The sequence below is a fragment of the Larus michahellis genome, chromosome Z (assembly GCF_964199755.1).
Source record: "Larus michahellis chromosome Z, bLarMic1.1, whole genome shotgun sequence".
NCBI lineage: Eukaryota > Metazoa > Chordata > Aves > Charadriiformes > Laridae > Larus > Larus michahellis.
Window position 1 is genome coordinate 75,748,988 of NC_133930.1, and position 15,826 is coordinate 75,764,813.

Below are 15,826 nucleotides of genomic sequence, written 5' to 3' on the forward strand. Positions count from 1 at the left end.
CCAATGCTGCCTATTTCCAGCAGTAACTGCAAACAAACAGTAACAACTGTGTTTTCATCCACCAAGAACTGTAAGCTATGTTGTAGTAATGTTGTGGCAAAATTGGGGAAAATGATGTCAGACTAGAATTAGAAGAATTACTCCTACACTCTGTATGTTTACAGCATGATAAATTATTTTCATGGATCTTTTGCATATGTAATAATTCAACATTCATTTTAGATTTAATTCTCTAATATTTGTATCTGGGAAAAACAATACATAGCTACAAATAAGCACTATTTCATGCAGTACTTATCTCTAGTCATGCTATGCACAAGATAATACACGGTGTGATAAGGAGGGTTATTGATACAGCTTACAGATGGCTAGGGCATGAAGAAGTGCAGTTGTGTTGCAGCTGATGATCTTGTTCCTCAGCTAGCACAGCAAGTGCCTTTCCCTGCTGAGGGTGGGATTGTATCAGGATGTGGAAAATGCCAGGCATTTCTATAGCCCTTTTTGGTTATGGTTTTGTTAAATAAAGCAAATTGCCTACCCATAGCATTGCTTTCAGCCTGCATAAAGTGCAGCAAGACCCTTCTCCCTGTTGGCAACTGGCAGTGATGCTCAGTGTCCTTTTCTCTCTCGGTCACCGTTGTCCCAATGGAAGAGGTGGTGTAGCCACCCGTCACAAGTGCCACTCTGAGAACAGGAGGGGATTTGGAGGGGACAGCGGGTGGACATGGGGAGGTGGGCAACAGCAGCAGCACAAAAATGTCCCTGCAGTTCAGCTGGAGTGAGTGTTTTCTGCCTTTGTTATGGTAGTGCCTTATCCTGTTTCTGTAATCTTAAAAAAACTGCAACCGCAAATAAGACCTTTTTTCCCCCTTATCTCTTCTCACTCCCTAAAAGAGTATTCCTCATACTTCTCTGTATGAGGAATTTGCAGGGTGAGTGTGGGGCCACGCCAGAAAACAGTAAAGTCAGGATCAATACCCAAGACGGGTGGAAGAGGGCACACAAAGGGGACACAATACGGTTAAGCAGAAGAAAACGGGTGTTTCAGAATAGGTGTACATTGACAAGAGCCACATCCCACTGGAGCCTCTGAGGGACGGCGGTGTGTGACTTGTCAGGAGCAGAAGCACTTCTTTTATTTTCCTGTTGTGAGTTAGAGGAAGATAAACATTCGTGGAGTAAACACAGACTTACACTGTCTAAGGCAAAAGACAAAAGGAAAAAAAAAAAAGTGCTGCTTACGATATGCTTCGCCTGTTAACCTGGGAAGTTTCACATGTAGCCATCCAGTTTGGTCACTGGGAGGTGGCCATGGGTGGGTCCTTGGTGTACGGGCTGGGCGTTGGAGGTTGAATTGCATCCTTGACCCACTGCCCACCTCCAGGGTGGCAGGGGGACACCACGGCCCCAGGGAGCTGCTGGGAGGGGGACAACAGGTGAGCCTCGGGGTGCTCCTCCGCGCCACCCCCTGCCAAGGCTGTCCCTGAGTGGTCCCCAGGGACTGGGAGCCAGTGTGCCTCCAGCATGTTGTTTGTGAACTTCTTACATCCTCCCTGGAGCAAAGCCTAACACAAAAGTACACTGCAGTTGATCGGTGTCCTGCTAAAACAAGACACCCTTTCCACCTGCAGCAGCAATAAAACAATTTAATCTGCAGCCCTAGGATAAAGCTGGACAAAATGCTCTTGCTGTGCATGTAGAGGGATGGTCTTTTGGAAGTCACTTCTCCAAGCCAGGGTTTGGATCTGTGCAGTGTCCGCCTTTGAAAAACAAAAGAAAGCTCTGCGAGACAAACTGATAGTGTTTTTCCCCCCTCTTCAACCTCTTTTCCACTAATTATGTCAAGCCCGTCGGGTATGTCTGCGTCTCAGAAGCAGGGCTCTTACTTGCTTTGGTCCTTACCAAGTTTTTGTAAATTCAAGCATTTAAGACAGTCTCCACCGGCAGGACAAAAAGTCATCCCAAATGGTCAGTGCTTTGTGATAAACTAAACCAGTGGGCATGCTGAGTGCAGTAGCACAGAGGTGATCTGTCACTCAAATACAGCCTTAACTTAATACTTCTATGTTTTAAGAGGCTGTTTCTAGCAAATCCTTTTTTCCTGATTTATCTTCTGTACTGTCTGCAGTTTGTTGTGTTGATTTTGTAAACATTCCTGAGAGGAGCAAGTAATGAGTGACTAGTTTGTCAGTGTTTACTCTCATGTAGCTTGTTTCTTTTCTGCTGATGGTTTTTGGAGTTGTTTTCTCTTTTGTGTCTCTAGTCCCACATTTTTGTGTGATTTATCATGGCTGGTTTCATATGCCTACTGCCCACAACAGTTTTTACTCTCTTGCAATCAATCTGGCTGTGAGGCTGTGCCACGCTTACCCAGAACTTTCCAAGCCTGCAACTACCATGACAACATAATCAGCACTGGTCCACCAGACGAGGGTTCAAGACGTGTGGTGTAGTCGTATTGTGGTCATTGGAAAGCCTGCAGTGGACTTCTGCCACATGTCAGCAATACAGACTATGCACGAGGAGTTGGAGTTTCAGCCCTGGGTGCGCGGTATCGCGCAGCAACAGAAAATGAGATTCATGTCATGACTACTTTGTTGTACCTTAGATTTCCTGCTGCAAAACATGCTTCTTAGTCAATAGGGACCCTTCCCCTCTTGTCTCCTTAAATATTTTTAAAAGATGCAGTGCCATTTCTCCAGTTCCCACAAGCTTACCTGTCTCATGGGTAGCCATTCGCCCCTCAGCCTCATGGGCGTTTCTTCCTCACCCAGCCCTCTCTTGCCAGACCTGCAGGGCAGACTTTGGCCATGCACCATAGGGATGTTCCTCCTGCCGCAATGGAACAGCTCGGTCAACTTCATGTGGTGCCAGCGCCTCTAAGGAGTGCCAGGGCTGGAGGTGTCACCCCAAGGTGCTGTCTGTCCAGGCAACCGTGCTCTTCAGCCACCCAAGGACATACTGTCAGCGATTTTATTCACGTGTGTTGGGCTTTCCCGCTGCCATGGCATGGCAATGGCATGTCCACGAAGATGAGCAGATTTGATTCGCTGAATGCAACAGATTTGCCTTGCATGTCATTGTAACACAGCTTTGGCCGAGTTTTGAAAATGTTAAGATGCACCTGGAAATTACTCACACTGTGCTTTGGTCTGCTCTCGGTTCTGTTCCTGAGCAGAAAAATAGATCAAGATTTTGGTGTGTGCTTAAGGCTTTTCTGTGTATGGCAGCAGGAAGCTTTTGGATCTCATTGTATTGTTAGATGTGATATTTTTAGATCTTTGTTCTTGGTGAAATCTATGCACAGCAGATTTCTGGAAAGAGAAGAATTTAACCTCACTTTTAGCCTAGTATCACATTACTTTGACAAATATTCCCAGTAAGAAGTAGAAAAAATAAATTTCAAGCTTTTTTTTCTTTCCAGGGAAAGAATTCCATGTTTAACAGATGATGTTTCCTAAATCTAAAGTAATAGGAGCCTGACATTTTTATGTTCTTTGCATTGTACCTAACTCAAACATGCCTTTACGGTGAGTGATGCTTCCCAGTATTTTCCAGGGTACTGACAGTTAAATAACAAGTGAGAAAACCCGAGGCATTGTTTGTGTCACCATTTGCAAGCACTTAACTTAATAAGCCACAGGAGCCATTAGCATGGTGGGAAGTTTTGCTAGGAAAATCCCAGGGGCTAAAGTAAAACAAAACCCACTAGACTGAATGGGGCTGGCTTCAATGGCTTTTACTTCCCAATCACAAATGAGCCGTGGGTTCGGAAGCTTGAGGCTAGCCCTGCTTGCGCAAAGGTGGGGCCCTGGATGCTGTGTGCTCCTCTGCTGCCACCACTGCTGCATGGAGGTCAGGGGCTGGAAAGTCAGCCTGGAGACTGTGTCTGGGGGTCAGGGCAGCAGAAAGCCCACCTTACCCAAGCGGGTCTGGAGCTGGGGAGCATGGGTTCCTTCTCCTCTCAACACCTCGCATCATTGACCCAGCTCCAGGCCTGGTGCGAGCAGCAGGGTGGCAACTTGCAGAATAATGACTTCCATTTTCTTCCAGAGCTGGGTGGGAAGGCGACCCTTTGTTTTTACCTTTTTTTCAGTGTAGCATGAGCTGCACAGAGCATTTAGTTGCTTGCTCAACCGTAGTCCACTTTTTCTTGAGTGCAGCCATGTCAAGCCTCAGTATGTGGGTTGTTGGACCGATCCGAGAAGCTGAGGAGCCCAGAGAGGCTCAAAAACTCCACCTGAGACCAGTGTTCAGTGCCGTGGGCTGCATGTGGAATTCTGTGGCTTTCTCAGGGGCAAACACCTGCCTGCCTTACCATACTGCTTCTTCTTGTTGCTGGTTTTAACATACATAAAAGTGATAGCAAGGGAATGTTCTGTTTGACATATTTAGTTTCTCAACAAGGGACTTAAAAAAACAGAACAACAAAAAAAAAATGTTGGAAAATTGGAAGCTTTCAATTGCAACTTTGAACAACGCTAGGAGAGCTTTCCTGTCAGCTCCATTGTTCCCACATTGGACTTTTTCTGCTACAGGCCTGGTGAGGATGCTGTCATCGTCTTTTGTCCTTGACTGTAAATCCCATAACTTGCAGTGTTCCCATCTCTGATGTTGTTCTCCCGAGGCAGCCTGTAATGAAGAAAATATATGTTCAAGCTAGAACAAAGTCCACCGCTGCCTCACTAGCCAGGAGGCTGAACACAGCACTCACAGTTTCAGCAGTGAGTGGTTGAATTTGAAAGATTGTCTTGGTTTCTGCAGGAATCAGCTCAGCAGAGCTGCTCTGTGCAAAGGGCAGCCTCTGTATTTACCCGGACAATCCTGCAAATAAAGAGATGCAGTTTTCTACTCTTCTGGGAACAGGTACAAGGAAGGGACAAAAGGCCAAAGTCCTTTGCATGGCTTTAAAGTGCTCTTTTCTAGGACTGCTGGAATATGAAAGAGCTGCAGACAAAAGCTATGAAGTGGATTCATACGTTTGATGCCACCTCGGCGTGGGAGAGTTTCATCCGTATTCTGTAAAGCAGCTGTCAGCCTCTAACAAAGTCATTTGGCCGAAGTCGTTGGCACTTTGTCCTGGGAGCTGGCAGTGCGCTTTCCGGCTTCTTTCGCTTTGCAAGCTTTGTTGGTCAACAATGCAATAGGGATTGAGTGGCACTGTGGCACCATCAGTCGCGAGCAAGCTCAGTTTAGGGATGCTTTTTGGTATGTAGGAAGCCTGTGTGTGGTTGCCTGGTTGGCAACGAATGCCTGTAGCCTGGCACACCCTGCGTGTTTGCAGAGTCCTTTGGAAAATGTTCTTCTGTTTGATCTAGGTGGGTTTGGTATCCAAACAGAAAGGTGTCTGCACAGCTTACAGCCGCCACAGCCCAAGCTAGAAATAACTGGCATCTTCTTGGCAGGCACGGCAAAAAGGCTGCGTGCTGCGGAGACTGACTGTAGTCAGCTGCTAGAACTGCACAGAGCATCACTGCACAAAAAAAAAATAATAAAAAAAATGGAGGCAGTATGTTAACAAATAAATAGCATAGGGACAGGAGAACCTGTTTGAAAACAGCAATCACTGGGTAGCGCTGGGAAGCCCTTATTGCTGCTGCCTGCGCTAAGCCTGCCTGCTGATGATAAGACCTTGGTTTCCACCTCAGCCAAGTATGTCAGCCTGGAAAATCTCAGGATCACCATCCTCGTTCTGACACAAATGGTATGTAAGGGCTTCCCCAGTGCTGCTTACATTTAAAACATCTTTAGCGTTGCGAGGAGTTAGCATCTTCATTTAACTCGGTACCCCCGATAAAGTGCAAGGCGTTTGATTCCATTTCTGCATTGAACTCCAAATTTTGTTCCAGGCTTTATCCCCCTCAGAGCTTTGCAAAGCAGAGAAAGGAGGGGGAAGCATTTTAATCAGGGGAAGGCTCTTTGGCATTTACACTATTGAAGCCTGAGGAGCCTCTGAATTTCTGTTGAATAGAGCCCTAAGAAAAGAAGTAGATCTGTTGAAGGATGACATTTCAGTGCAAGAAGGACATGTGTTTAGGACTTTCCATTACATAATGGGGCTGAAATGGATTAACAAGACCCAGGCTTTCTTTTTCTTGAGAATTGCTGCCTGCGCCACTCTTTTTCTATTACTGATGCTTCAGTCACAGCACTCACAAAAAGGTTTTCTTTGTTGTTATTAGTTTGAGAAGTAAATTGCAGCATTGTTTCTCCTGATCAAGAGATTGATTAGTCAGAGGTCTCTAGCTGAAGAGAAAAAATGTTCCTCATTATCAACTTCAAATGCAAATGTATTTGCCAAGCAGAGAACGTTTCAGATGGCGAGGGGTTGCGGGGGGGGATGCCTTGCTCTTTTGATGTTCTGCCCATGACCATTTACAGATCTCTGAAGGGCGGCACTCTCATCAGGTCAGTGAAGAAATAGTGTGGGAAAGATACTCTTGAAAGAGAAAATTAACCATTGCCGCTTTCAGTTGGATGGTTCTCATAGGGTCTTGATGAATAACAGTACATTAGTATATTTGTGTGTTTTGTGGTGTTTTGTCTGCTCTTTCTCTTCCTAGGTGCTTTCATAATCTGCTGGACCCCAGGATTAGTCTTGCTGCTCCTCGATGTTTGCTGTCCCCAGTGCAACGTCCTGGCCTATGAAAAATTCTTCCTGCTCCTGGCGGAGTTCAACTCCGCCATGAACCCCATCATCTACTCCTACCGGGACAAGGAGATGAGCGCAACCTTCAAGCAGATCCTCTGCTGCCAGCGCAGCGAGAGCGCCAACGGCCCCACCGAAGGCTCGGACCGGTCGGCATCCTCGCTCAACCACACCATCTTGGCTGGCGTCCACAGTAACGACCACTCGGTGGTGTAAAATCGCAGCCAGCCGTGCGGCCGACGAAGAGCGGCGGGCTGTGCCGCAGAGCGGGGTGGGTGCTCAGCCCCGGGGAAGGTAACCCACTCACAAGGTTTTCTCAAACACTAATGGACTACAAGTGCTTCTTTTGCAGGGAGCCCGACACACCGGCGCGGTCCGACCCCTCCGCAGGACTGGCTGTGCTGCAAGGCCTTTGATTTCTACTTTCAAAAAGTAGAAGGCAGATGCCTTGTGGCGGAGGTCGTTGGTAGCCCATGGAAAGCCTCTCTGAGACTTCGTCGGACTTCGCTGCATCTTGGTGCCAGTCTGAATCAACTCTGATTAATTAAGCTTATACCTGCTTCACTGCATTTACATGTAGCCACTTAGTCTTTTTAAAAAGGGAGTAAAGGGGATAAAAGTATGCCTATCATTTAATAGACATGTAATATTTATCACCATCAGCATGCTTGTGATGAACATTTTCTGTGCAGGGAGTAAAACAGTGCTCTAGTCTTCATATCCTTAGCCACACTGCCATAACTACAGTAAAAACAAAAGTTTTTTTTTTCTAATACAGGCATCAGGAAGATGATGGAAACTGGCTCTTCTTACCTTCATTACTGGTGTTAGAAAGCATGCATGTTCTGTGTGTATGCAGATTGTTTTAATTATGAAAAAAAAAAAAGCTCGTTGTAATGTCTACAGGAAAGTAGAAAAGCATAGACTGTATTCCAGTGTTTGTTTAGATTATGAAATAAACAGTACTCTAGTCATAAGGTATTTAACGTTCTTCTTTGAAGTGCGGTATGAAATGTGTAACATGTGAGGGGTCCCAAGTTTTTCATGGACAAGTTCTTAAAGTAGGACACATCCCTAAGGCTCTTAAAGGGCTACAGTCAAGTTGGTAGATTTTAAAAAAAAAAAAAAAAGTATTTATGGCATTGGAATGCTTTTCTTGTTGATGGCAGAAAGCAAAGGGATTTTTAACATGAAAAAAATATACATTTTTGTGGAACCTTTCTTGTAATTGGAAACAAAACACCCTCTGCATTTTTGCACTGAGAAATATTTGTAGGGTATCTTGGGGAGTATGTTGTACCCTTCATTTGAAAAGCAGTGGGCTACTAAAAGCCAAGGTACAACTTCATTTTGTAAAGTTGAGACAACATATATAGTAGTCTGTTGCAGATGACTGGACTGTGCTACATATAATAGCCACACTTGCAGATTGTTATGAATAGCTAAGGTAGTAGATGGCTTTTTTCTTATATGGCTGTTCCGAAGAGAAATGGCACTCATGTGAGTCTCAGTCACCAAGAATCAGTGACATTAATCAAAACTCCTTGACAGGTGTAAATGTGAGCAAAGATGGGATCTTGCTGATAAAAAACTTGGGACCTTTCTCTGAGAAGCTGTGTGTTCTCCTAATAATGTAAAATGTATCAACAGTAAATTCCTGGGGCTGTTTTCCTTGTTGTAATTTGCCTCTATAATGGGAAAAAACAAACAAACAAACAAAAAATCGGAAGTGTATCTGTCAATGTAACATTCTGGAATGTAACATAAGGGACAATATTCTCCCATTTGGGCAGGGAAGAAATGGAGGGGAGAGGGTTAGCCCAGCAAAAGGCAGAGTTTTTAGCATCTCTCGCTTGGAAGAGATGCTTGGATTTTATGCTTCCAAGCATAAAACTGCTTGGAAAAGGCAGTGCCTTGCTGAGGGAGGGAAAAGCAGGAAGCGAGCAAAATGTGTCTCCACTGAGTAAAGTGCCACTGCTTTCAGTAAAACTGAAATTAACCTGTACTGTCAAGCCAAATTTGTGTGGACACTGTGGAAGATGTGGAGTGGGCAGAGGGGATAAACGCAGCATCATCTGCCAGTTGACCAAGGTACTGAATGTCACACTTGCTTTGGAGAAAACAGCTCTTTTTTTCTGACTGTACTTGAGAGCAAGTGAATGTAAATGTTGGCTTGGTTTTTATCCACGTAACTGTACTGAGAAGGAGAAGAACAGACTGTATGAACTTTTTCATGGAAAAGCATCTGCTTTCTAAGCCTCTCATCATTTTTTCTTAGTGCCTGCTTGATGTTTGAGCTAGTGCAGGTAAGCAGAAGAATGAAGAAGGTAAGAGTGCCTCCAAAAAGAGGGGACATCTGACTGAAAAACAATTTCCTTTTCTCAAGGGTGCTTGGAGTTGCTTTCTTGCCTAGATCCAGGGAGGGCACTTTTTCCCTTCCCCAACTTCCCCACAAAAGGATATCATAGACACTTTATTTGGGGGGTGAAGCCGGGGGTGGGGGCAGTTGCCCTTTGCAAGTGTCCTTTTTACTCTGTTTGTGTGCTCTTTATTGAATCTCTCCTGCACAGGGGTGGGAGAATGATGTTAAGAAATAGCAGCCAATCATTCACCCGAGCTTAGCGTGCTGAAAGTATTGTGGTTTTGGAGAAGCTGCCGTGGGTGAATAATTTTAAACCAGGGGTGCAATCGTTCGTGAGAGGCAGGTGGGTCCAGAGGCCCCTTGTGAAGGTGGATGCCCAAGGAGGCTTTTCTTTTCTCATTGTAATTGCGACAGCTGGCGGTTGCTGCCCAAGTACGTTGACCAGCCCTTCTCCAGGGAGGCACTTCAGGAAGCTGGACCTTTAGAACTCTGAACAGCAGTTACATTTCAGTCGTGGGGTAGGTTAATCTGGGAGCACTTCTGGCAGCAGGTGGCTTTTTCTTCTAAAAGGTGAAATGCAGGGCTTTGGATCAAAGGCAACAGGATGCAAGCGTTGCTTGTACGATTCCACTAGAGGAACTCACAGAGCGTGTGGCTGCTGTTTAAAACCTTAATTAGTGCTTTGTTTGGTTGACATGATCTCCCTATATCCTTGAGAAATCTGATCTGTGGATTGAGTGTTTCTTTGCAAGCTAATGAAATTAAAGCTGCTGTGAGCAAAGAGAATAAAAACAAGAGCTTGGAATAGAAGGATTCATTTGCTCTCTTTTTTAGAGTGATTCCCTTGCCACTTGGTTTCATCTCAGATTTTTTTTTAACTTTTACTTCTCTGTTCAGATTTTCCAGATTCATTGTGCAGTTGTAGAACTCACTTCTGCTATGTGAGAACATGGTGCAAAGTACTTAGGGGAAAAAAATTGCTCCACTTATTTTTACTTATCTCAAATCCTTCAAAAGGTTTTAGAAGACTTCTTAAAATACCAGCGATCCTCCCACAGTCATTAAAATTCTTCTGTTGCTGGCTGCCTCTGGTCCAAGTAAATCCTCTTGAAGTTAAAATGTAATGGTGTTTGTTTCAGCAGCTGTAGCGGTGGGGAGTTGTGTATTAAAAGAAGTACAGTTGATGAAATCATTTGCGGGTCAAAGAAAATGTGTTTTTTTCCTACTTCGTGTTTTCAGTGGAGCAAAAATCTGAAAACTAATTGAAAAGATTGCTTTTGAGTGAAGAATTACAAAGTAAAGTTCTAACTCCCTATTGCTATCCCATTTAGAGAATCTGGGTGACCCACTGGTCCACAGAGCTGTTAATCACAGCACCTACGTGAAAAGTTGGAAATGTATTCTGTGTTTGATACACTTTGCATTTCTTGTCAAGCTCTTTTTTGCTCCATGTTCTCTGAGATCTCTTGCTAGCTTCAGGCTGGCTGCTAACTGGGATGCCCTAAGCTGGGCAGAGAGCTGGCACACGGAGAAAGGGCAGACCAATTAGCTTTTTCAGTGATTCCCAGAAACAAGCACACCTGTCTGTCCATAGTGCACCAGTAACTGTGTTTTTTAAGTAGTTGCCTCAAGATCCACTGTTGTTTTTCTTAACTCTGTCTTTCCTGGCTAGTCACAGCTGTGACTTAAACAAGCTGGCAGCAAAGGCTTGGCGTAGGTCACGTGGTGAAAAAGAAAGGACGTGCTATGTTCATGGTGCAAACTAAGCCTCGGTAACTTGGGTGTCAAAGAGGAAAGGACATATTTTTATGTTGAGTATCTTAGTTATGCATCCCCTCCAAAGTAACTTTTCAGTGTCAGCATAAATTCCTCTCGATACAGCATTGCACTGAGGTGAAACTTTTCAGGCCATTCCGAGGAGCGTGTCTTTTAGTCTATACCTCTGTGGTGGTCAAGGGGGTTGGCCGTGGCCAGTCTGGGTCCCAGGAGCAATCTGTTGCGGGAAACTCAAGTGGGCTCTGCTTCTGAAGCAGGTTTTGAACTTTATTCTGACCTCTGCATTGCCCCAGAAGTATCCTACCGGATACCAGGCTTAACTACTGTAAAGACAGCTGGGGTTCCTCTCTGTGACACTGCCACCACCAGCTCTGTTCTCACTGCAGTAGGTGTCCACAGACTAAAACCGTGCAGCTTTTTCTGTACAAGAAATGGAAGCCCACCAGGTGGGATTAAAGAGGACACCACCAGCTGGAGAGGCTTTGAGGCAAACATCCGTAGTCTGTCGTTCAATCACTGTGAATCAGGGTGATGCAAAGCAGAGCTGGCAAAGGTGTTTCTCCAGGCCATTATCCCCACCCCATGCATGACCCTGTCCCTGTTGTACCTGTCATTCCTTTGGGTCTCTCCTGACCGTGAGACAGGAGGAGCTGGCAGAGGTCAGCCTTGGCGGACTCACTTTTTTCTACCTGCTGCAGAAGTAACATAACCCAGATATAGGCTTTTCCTTTCTGGTCCTCTTTAGGGCTTTCCTGTGGAGCAATTTGCCGTTGTTCTACCCATCATGTACATAGGTAGAGTCTACCTATCATGTCCTTTCTGATCAGTTCTTGCCATTAGCAATCGGCCTGTGCTATACGCTGACGTCTGTGTGGAGGGGCTTTGCAACTGCAATCTCAATTGTTCAGCCGAATTGCCCAGGCTTTACTGTTTGATTGATAGGGCTACCTAACAATAGGTAGATAGCTTAAAGAATATTAACTCTCACACCTGCCCGGCCATGCCTCCTCAAGAAAAGCTGCCCTTTTCTTTCCTCCTATTTTCTTCTCTTAGAGGGTTTTCCAATAAGTTATTCACCCAGCTCCAGTTTTCTAAGACTATCAAAGAGAAAAAAAGAGGTTGATATAAAAAAAAAAAATACAAAAACAAACAAACAAAAAAGGATATTAAGCTATGCTGCTGTATTCTGTGGTATATGGAAATCCAACCCACTGATAAGCTGCCAGCATTTTAACAAGAGCCTTCATGAAATGTTCCTGTTTGCCTGTGATAAACTTCTGATAACCAGAAGTGTATGTGGGAGACTCAGGAATCTGTTCATTTGTTTTCCTGTTTAAACGAAACCATGTTTATAACTCACAAGTATGGAGAGAGCCAATGAGGTTTGGAAAACAATTTTGCTATTAAGTGCACTTACTGTAAATGTTTGGAGGTTGTATCTAGTACAATAAAGTATTTAGCATGTGTGATATGGAGTGTGCAAGAAATAGCCTTTGTCGGGAGAGCTGGTATTTTGGGTGTGGAGGGGAATTATTCAAAAAGCATGTCTGCGTGGAGGCACGAGCTGGTCTGTTCCAGGAGATGATAGCGTAGGCCTGAAACACAGCGACAATAAAGGGGCAGGTTATTTCAAGTAAATCACTTAATAATCAGTCCTGTTCCTGACCCCTGCCTGCCCACCTTCCTTCCTTTCAAGTTCACATTTGCGCCTTTTAACCTCAGGCCTTTTCTTGTTCCTACGTAGAAAAATTTTACTGCACAGAGAAAACAAACCTGCTGCTTCTTTTCCCTCTCACTCTTCTTTCTCCCTCTCCTTTCTCCCTTTTACCTTCTCCCTTCTTCTTCCTCTTCCTTTCCCTTTTTGATGTACATGGACATTTTTGTCACAAAATGTGTCCCTACTTTTGATTTAACCATGGAAGGTCATACATTGACTAAAGCAAAGCTGGTTGGGTTATATGTAGAAATGAATGTGTCCACACACAAATTTGCAATGCCAGAGGAAGGAGGAAGAACTGAAAAAAAAGTATTTCAATGCTGTTTGAGCATAGCTGGTTTAAGACTTTATTTTTATTCTAATTCCTATTTTACATTTTGAAGAAAAGAGGTCTTAGAGGTCTTAGATAAAGGGTTGATTAATCCCCTACCTTTTGTTAGAGAAGCTAATGACTTGTATGCTTTAAAAAACCCAAGTGTCTGCTTCAGCAAAATAACAGAAAATAAAGTTAGCATTCCTAAGGTAAAATTGCAGTACTAATCACTTGGGGCATTATTAAGTGCAAAAATATAAAAAGGGAAGGATTCAATTTTTTACTCTCCCAAAACCCTGGTGATTCATGACTAATGCCCTGGTGCTGGGCTTTCCATGACATGGCACGTGTAATGTAAAGCAGCCCCATAGAGCTTGATTGCTGGACGTAACGAGCAGAAAGCCAAAATACACAATTGCTAAATAAATCACACCTCATGAAAACGCACTGCAATGCCTCTGGGATTTTTTGTTTTAAGCCCTGGATCACCATTTGCTGGCAAAGTCAGCAGTGTTTATATGGCAGTCTGTTAATACTAAATACACAACACTCGCAGGGACGCGGGACGCAGCCTCAGCGCGCAGCAGGCAGAGCAGGAGCTCAGAGAGACAGCACGCTTGGGATGATGATGCCCAGAGCCCTCAGCACACTCCCCCAGCATCGTATGGGCCAACTCCACCATCCTGCTTTGTGCCTTTTGAGATCTGGCCCATCAGGCCAGGTGTGGCTGGGTGGAGAGGAGTGCTGCTGATCAGCTGGTCCCAGCAGGAGCACATGTGAATCAACCTCTTACACTTCTGTCTAAAGCCTGCCTCTTCGTAACTGTTTAGCCTTCACGTGGTTATGGATCTGCTGCTCCCTCCTCCAGTCATTGCACGCTCAACCTTTTGCAGGAATTTCTTGTCGCCACTCCAAAGAGCCCTTCCAGTTCGTCATTTGTGTCACTTTTCTGTGCATCTCCTCCAGGTAGCCTAAACCGTCTCAGAATCAAGCTGCAAGGTGAACACCAGGTGCTTTCCACCACAGATATAGTTTCCTTGCAGTTCCCTGGAGGATGAGATGGGAGATAAATACAATACATAGAGAACAGAGAAGTGAAAAGTTGAGGGGAGGGAGGGACAAGATGGGAGAGAACCCCCTATCTCCTGTGCAGGATTTGGTTTATGATCCTTTCAAAGGCTTTCTGGCTAGTTCAGGAAAGGATTTTGGGTTGTGAGGTTTTTTTTCTCTTGGAAAAAATAATGCCCTTTCCATGGCATTACTTTTTTTTTTTTTTTTGTCTGATGGAAGACTTTGTTGTTTTAGGTGTATTTCATTTATTAAGAGCTCAAAAGGCCAACTGAAACAAGGAGAAGCCTTCCCATTTCCCACCCACACTCAGTACAAAATTAAACTGTTTTTATATAAATGGTGTTTTACCACTGAAAGATTGAAGGATGCTTCAAGAACTGACATAGGTTATTTTTTTTTCACTTCTCTGTTTTTCCAAGGTTCATGATATCTGGATATTTTAATGCTTGTTCTGCCACAGATTTTGAAGTTTGTACATTCTTCTTGTTCTCAAGTGTCTCTTTGCAATCCTGCTTTTTCAAAATATGTAAACACTCCTTAGTTCAAGGGAGTTACTCAAAAATGTGCCTGGTTTGAGCTAGTCCAGCTGCTCTTGCCTTCCAGACCCCTCTCCTGCTTGCTCACAGTGAGGTCTGATTTTAAGCCACAGCTAGATGCTAGCAAGTGACAATTATTTTGTTTAGAAATTCTTCTGTCAGGGGAGATGCCAATATCATGTACAAGTCCTTACAGCTAATGCAATATGCTGCAGGCAAGCCGGCTTCCCCTATGGCATTTCTTAAGAGGGGACATCAGGAAAACAGAGTTTCCGGAGCTGGACTGGGTAAAGGATTTGAAAAAGATAACCGACCTTTTTTTTATTTTTGAAACTTCATTCCTACACCTTTGCATAAGCATGCTTGGGGGTGAGCTGTTGTTCAGTCTTCAGATCATCTGTCCTTTCTCCTGTTGTTCAGAGATAGATACACCCACTCCTGTCTGTGGCCTTGGTCCCCCCAGCAGTGTCAGTGGAAACAGTGGTGGGACAAGGGCGGCTCAACCTGGGACAGGAGCAGGAGCAGAAGGAGGAGAGGGTCTGTCAAAGGGCTCAGCAATGGTCCAGGTCTGGCCAGCACAGGCTTGCACTGACCCACTGGTGTCAGCAATGCCCTGTGGGCTCCTGGACCCCAAGCTTGGCAGTGCTGACCACTCATTTTGGAGGAGGAGGAGGAAGAAGAGGAGGAGAAGGAGGGTTCCCAGCCCATGCCTGAAGAAGTGAAGGGTGAAGTTGTGCTCCTGTGGCATCTGCAGAAGCCTGGTTCTTGGCATTACTTGTACTTGTGGCTCTTTTCCCCTTCCCACATCACATATTTTATCTCAGATGTCCAGGTAGGGACATCCCTCTGGGGGCGTAAAGTACCCAGCACATGGGGGTCCTGCAGTGAAATGAGGCTTTTTTAGTTCTTGGCCAAAGGGTCATGCACTCACAAGCAGGGGCGATGATGGTGCCAATTCAGGAAACAGTGACCTAGTGTGCTCATGCCCTCATCCCTTCTTGGCCAGGAGAGAGAGAGACAACTTCCACATTTCGGGGGAGGAAAGGCAGGTCCTGCTTGACTAACCTGGTCTCCTTCTATGACAAGGTGATGTGCTTAGTGGATGAGGGAAAGGCTGTGTATGCTGTCTACCTGGACCTTAGTAAAGCCTTTGACACCATTTCCCACAGCATTCTCCTGGAGAAACAGGCTGCTCATGTCTTAGACAGGAGTACTCTTCACTGGGTAAAAAACTGGCTCAATGGCCATGCCCAAAGAGTGGTGGTGAGTGGAGATAAATCCAGTTGGTGTCTGATCACGAGTTGCATTCCCCAAGGCTCAGTACTGGGGGCTGATTCCAGTTAATACCTTTATTAATGACCTAGATGAGGGGATCAACTGCACCCTCATTAAGTTTGCAGAT

The 15,826-nt window shown here is 44.9% G+C and overlaps 1 protein-coding gene across 5 annotated transcripts in view; it reads left to right on the plus strand.

The window, feature by feature from the left end:
• The window catches only part of LPAR1 (lysophosphatidic acid receptor 1), a 78,256-nt gene extending 69,909 nt beyond the window's left edge, over positions 1-8,347 (plus strand). For 4 of the 5 annotated variants that reach the window (XM_074569613.1, XM_074569614.1, XM_074569616.1 and 1 more), the window contains one exon: positions 6,564-8,347. In XM_074569613.1, the coding sequence (XP_074425714.1) occupies positions 6,564-6,865 (302 nt within the window). In that variant the 3' untranslated portion in view covers positions 6,866-8,347. The remainder of the gene's footprint in view (positions 1-6,563) is intronic. The other variant, XR_012584883.1, reaches the window with a different exon arrangement.
• Positions 8,348-15,826: the final 7,479 nt, after the last annotated feature.